This window comes from Dysidea avara, chromosome 10 (assembly GCF_963678975.1).
Source record: "Dysidea avara chromosome 10, odDysAvar1.4, whole genome shotgun sequence".
Classification (NCBI taxonomy): Eukaryota; Metazoa; Porifera; class Demospongiae; order Dictyoceratida; family Dysideidae; genus Dysidea; species Dysidea avara.
The window spans coordinates 22238808-22244373 of NC_089281.1; the positions used below are offsets into that span (position 1 = coordinate 22238808).

Here is a 5566-nt window from a genome sequence, read left to right on the forward strand (position 1 = left end):
TGCAAAAATAACACAAACATGGAGTTTGCACTGACTTGATAGCACTACTGACACGTGAGCTGACACTGTTTCAAGATAGCTTTTATTGAGCCTATCAGTATGCAAGAATAACCGGGAAATAATGGAAGAATACGGAATAATGGAATATTTAGAGCTGGCAGTAACCAGATGCGGGCGGTGGACGGGAAACAGAGAATTTATTTGGAGTGGCCTAATGCCATACACAATCAATAATATATGTGTATCGTTGTGTATATAAACTATTTCGAGTGTGAAACAGTAGTCTGGCATGAATAAAAATGCTTGTGTGCAATATTATATATGTGCTTAGTCAGTTTCGGTGCTTACAATAATGATTTATGTGCAGAAACATGCACCTGCAGCAGTATCAAATTGACACCTTCTGTTTGGGTCATCAATGCATGTACTCATGTCACAAGCATCTTGGCTGTTTATCTCATTGCAAGGACATGTCCACTGACAGGTATTCCCTCCTAACACTTGATTGCATCTTTCTGAGCCAAATGAGTCAAGTGTAGAACAATCAAAGACAGCAGATTTGTTTGGGTGATCTCTACAACATCTTGGACAAGAGCAGCCAGTTACTTGACTATATTCACAACTAACAGTGGGGAAATCTTTACAAGTGCTTCTGATGCATGCTTCGTGGTCATCAATTTCAGAGCAATCACACTTCCACTCACAAGCCTCCCCATTTGAGACACTATTGCAGTCATCAGATCCATGGGCATTATAGATACTACAGTCCACTCCTAATGGGGCAGATGGTTTTTCAATGCAGCAATCTTCATCAGTATTGGTAGCAGTATCGATATCATCACACTGACACCCTTCTTGTCCAGTAGATGGGTTATGATAATGATAAAACCTAACAGAATCTTATGGTATAATAATAAGTCGTTTATACTACTTACTTGCATCTTAATGAGTTGTTGTCTGGGCATGCAGTGTTGTTACATTCACCAGGATCTGTTATTTCTCTGCAAGATCTAGAGCTTTCACCTGGAGGACATTCACATATTGCACCAGCAGTCAGGGCACACATTCTGGATGGGTCTTCTATACAGTGTACCATTTCACAATAATCAGAGCCATGGTACTGCTGCTGGTTACAGACACCAATACAGTCACATGTATCACTGTCTAGGGTACTACCAGGGGGGCAGTCAGGACATTCACACTCACAAGTAGTTGGATTTAATATTAAAGGATCTATACAGTGTGTTGGTGGGCATTCACACTCACATGTATTATCATTTAGCACTGTACGAGGAGGATCAGTGCAAACAATTGGTGGACATTCACATTTGCATGTGACCAGATCTTGTGCTGTTTTGGGTGGCAGGCATGTTGACTTGCAATCACATTCACATGTATCGGGATTCCAAATGTGTAGACTGTCACAAAGCTGGATGTTGTCACATTCACACATGCAAGTAGCTTCATTAAATACTTGTGAAATTTCACAATACAGCTGCTTGCATGCACATTGACAGGTATCAGGATTAAACTCCAGTGGCTCGATACAGGATTTTGGGTGGCAGCAATTGCAAGCTCCTGTTACTCCTGTTAGTCCATTGCCATTAGCAGCAGCTATCACATCAGATGGATCGCTACTTATGACAGATGGCTGTCTCCAATAACAAAAGCCTGTATTTGGGACAACACCATTTGGACATGGTTCAGTTTGAACACATTCAGAGGAACTTGTGATGTGTTCACATTTCCTGCAATCACATTGAAGATGTGTCTCATAGCATACCTGCCAAATTCCATGCAACTTGGCGTATGGCTCACCATCTTCATAATAGTCAATGGTGTAATGTAGAGCCCATGCACATATTGTTGCTGTTTTAACTGCCAGACACCATGGATCATTGCAGGATAATCCTTTACAAGTATATTTATGAAAGGGAGGCCAGTGGAGCATGCTGACATGCTGTTGATGTATTGATGGCACAGGACCATCTTCACAGTTTTTGAAGCCAATTGGCACAAATGAATCACCAACTTGTGTCACACCAGCACCAGATTTGTTTGCATTTTCAATCTCTGTCAAATATCTGATCACATCTTCATCATCTGAAGAGATGCATGATTTTACTTATTTATACCAACAGTAACTTACATACCAAGTGAATACTTTTGCTGAAATGCTTCTCTATCTATGGTACTTGCTGTTGAATTAGTACTCAGCTCTTGACTAGGTGCTCCCTAATATTAAACCAACATAAATAAATTTCACTATTGCACAGACAGGCAGAATCTTGTTTACCCAGACTTGAGTAGAAGTAATAGCAACTATGCACAAAGCAAAGCAAAGCATTTTCACCTCAAACTGCTCTCTCCAATATTGGTGATGTTTGTATAGTACTACATATCACGTGTTATTTATACAGATTTGATGAATGGGTTTATAAAAATTAATGTTAATTAGTCTGCACTTATAGCTCAAGTATTTAATGTACAACATGTAAAGCCATTAGAAGGATGAAAGGTTTGAATGGCTCTAAGTCCTTAGCCATGGATGAAAGGGATGAAAAGACAAAAGCAAACTTGATTGGGACCCAAAAGAGTACCACTAAAAGTCCATAAATGAAATGCTAAGCTACATCAAAAAACCAGCAACACTGTCACTACCAAATGATTGACCAAATCAAGCACAACTATATAATATGCTAGTCAAGTCTAGTCAGCACAATTCTATTATAAAATCTACCATAGAGATAATTATAATTATAGTAAATATGTACATCACCAAATTTCAAAAGCGCAACTGTATGGCAATGCTGTATGCTTAGTGTATATACACATGTTCTTATACTGTATTTATAAACAATAATATATATATATATATATATATATATATATATATATATATATATATATATATATAGTTACATGCCACACAATATGCCTGTCACATGCTTGGCTATATAAAGGTGTTCTTTTATATCCCTATATAAGGGCACTAGCTAACTAATTGTGTCTGAGCCATACATATGTGTCTGAACCATACATATGTGTCTGAGCCATACATATGTGTCTGAGCCATACATATGTGTCTGGACCATACATACGTGTCTGAGCCATACATATATAGCTACTACCTGATTACATTACTGCATGCAGACAAAGTTTTTAAGATTCGTTGTAACTCGATGAAAACACAACAGATTTGCTAACAAAACAGATTTGTGGCACCAAGTAATTAAATTAGACATTTTTCTGAGATTACGCATAGGTATACAAAGTTATGTGCATATATTTTAAAATTTGCTGACAGCATAGTGCACATATTCTCACTTGTAATATCACATGCAGCAGATTTGTAATTATGTTACTTTGAACTAATTGTATAGACAGCAAGTATATTACATAGCTAATATATCTAGAGAACAGGCTAATGCTACCTTGAAAAGCACACATTCAATGGAATACAAGACCTATTTAAAAGAATAGTTAATGATCTGTTCATTTTTTGACTGCCAGCATGTGTTTACCAGATGAATGACAGGATAGCTGTTACAGCTCAAGATTTCATAAATATACATAATATAGTATAGTGGTCATGTGCACTCATTGCAGGTATATGCATTACCTTATAAATACACTTCTGGTGTTATTAGGGTGCTCTAATATGTGCAACAATAGTATAGCTAAGTCTGCATAAAATTCCCTTAAACAATATTGCACATGTGCATTGTGTTTAGGTGGAAGACTAAAAGTTTAATATTTTTTGCCAAAATTAATAATAAACTCTTATTGATTTTAATCAATAAATTAGCATTCTGGCAGTTTAATTGGAGGCATTGTCATGGTTGTTTATGTGAAGTATTCAAATTTGTAAAAGAATCACTGAAACACTAATTCACTGTACATTAATTGTTGTTTTTGCTAATTTGCTGCTCAATGGCTATTACAGTTGATGCACAGAAAAAAAATTTGTATCAGTAGCAATCAGTCACATGTGCCCAAACCATCATATGGCTAATTGCAATACAAATTGTGAATATTGTCTCATCACATTTACTATATGCACTGGAATGCATTAGTGTGTAGAATAGAAGTAACTGTATAGCTACCTCATAAGTAATTTCAGCAGTACATCATTTCTGTTGTTATCTAGGTTTGTAATCCAGTCTAAGCTTGGACAATATCTACATAAAAGTTGTGTTTGACAAATTGACACTAGACTATGTTCAATATCTGAAGCTATTTGAAGTGGATTGGAAAGTGAAATATTTAAGATGAATACAGTTGGCTCCCTTAGAATACATGCATTTTCCCGTCCAATATTGTATCATTGCTTTAATACATGGCCCACTTTGTACGTTGAGTTTGAACAATAAAATGGTGTAAGCATGATTATAATTATGTATTGATCATTATGGTAGTACACTGTTTATCATCTGAATCAACATTATTTGTATTAGACATTGTAATTAATCACACTTGTTGTGCAAGAACATGTAAGGTTTATGAAATTGAAACTATTTGTAGATCTTGGTGATGATTCAGTGTGTGGCATTGTTATTACAAAAAAAATGTGCTAGCCATGCAGGAATGGTAAATAAATATAAAGGGGCTATTGCACTTTGTGTGGCACACCTCAACAATAATATAAGAGTTTCTTGCTTGCATCATGCATGCACTGTCATATTATTTTAATTGCACTGTGAGACACTTGAAGATATGTGCTACATGTGGCTTGTCAGGATAGCTAACCCTCTTTATTGCACTCATTCATGTGTGTACTGTGTACATCCCTATACGCAATTCTCTCATATATTACAAAATATTTGGTGGAAAACATCGAACTCTAGCTATACAATAAGACAAAAGATCTGCAGAAGAATTTATAGATTTTTTAAAAAGAAAATGCAAAATCAGTGAACTCACACTTGATGAAGCATGTTAAAAACATGCTTGGATTTCTCTAGTAGATACATGTATGGCCCAGCCATATCATGTTAACAAACTGTAAAAAAACTTTTCGTGTGATTCTAAATAATATTACGGGAGGTAAATGGCATCTGCTAACACAAAGTATGGTCAACACAGAATGCAATGAACTGAGCAAAGCAGTTTCAGTATGTAACTACATGCATGCATCTGGGGAAAAGGGGGACAACCTTTTGAAACTCACTGTGCTCTGGCTTAACCATAAATGTACAGTGAATCCCTTCAAGTTTTATTGCTGTACACGACCACAAATATTACACAAGATCTATTATGAAAACAGTACCAAATGGAGAAATATACACATGTAATATACATACAAAAGTATAAAATACGCTTATCATGCACATTTGTACATGACTAAGCACACTTTATAGAATTCAGTTTTATAATTTGATTATACAGTTACGGGCTAGCTCTAGGTGACTGTTCACCTGCATATAGTGATATTTACAAATCATAGAATTTTCTTCCTTTGTAATGGTATACAATGGCAGCACACTTAAGTACAAGGATTTTAGTTATGGTAAACAAATTGATTTTGTTATATATTTGTTCCAGCTGACTAAGCTTCAATTGTCAA

At 35.9% G+C, this 5566-nt stretch overlaps 1 protein-coding gene across 1 annotated transcript; it reads right to left on the reverse strand.

Moving 5' to 3' along the window:
• Positions 1–247: 247 nt before the first annotated feature.
• LOC136268309 (balbiani ring protein 3-like) lies at positions 248–2372 on the reverse strand. The gene is made up of 4 exons (XM_066063611.1): positions 2297–2372; positions 2154–2235; positions 936–2103; positions 248–889 (listed from the first exon to the last, which is right to left on the reverse strand). The coding sequence occupies exons 1-4, from the start codon at positions 2345–2347 to the stop codon at positions 358–360; spliced, it is 1833 nt and encodes a 610-aa protein (XP_065919683.1). The 5' UTR covers positions 2348–2372; the 3' UTR covers positions 248–357.
• Positions 2373–5566: the final 3194 nt, after the last annotated feature.

What these genes read in the sequence shown, in the direction of transcription:
- LOC136268309 (XM_066063611.1), bottom strand. Translation starts at nt 2,347, where the DNA reads ATGCTTTGCTTTGCTTTGTGCATAGTTGCTATTACTTCTACTCAAGTC. An exon ending in TCAGCAAAAGTATTCACTTG is followed by an intron (nt 2,104 to 2,153) that starts GTATGTAAGTTA and finishes GCATCTCTTCAG; the next exon opens with ATGATGAAGATGTGATCAGA. An exon ending in AACAACTCATTAAGATGCAA is followed by an intron (nt 890 to 935) that starts GTAAGTAGTATA and finishes AGATTCTGTTAG; the next exon opens with GTTTTATCATTATCATAACC.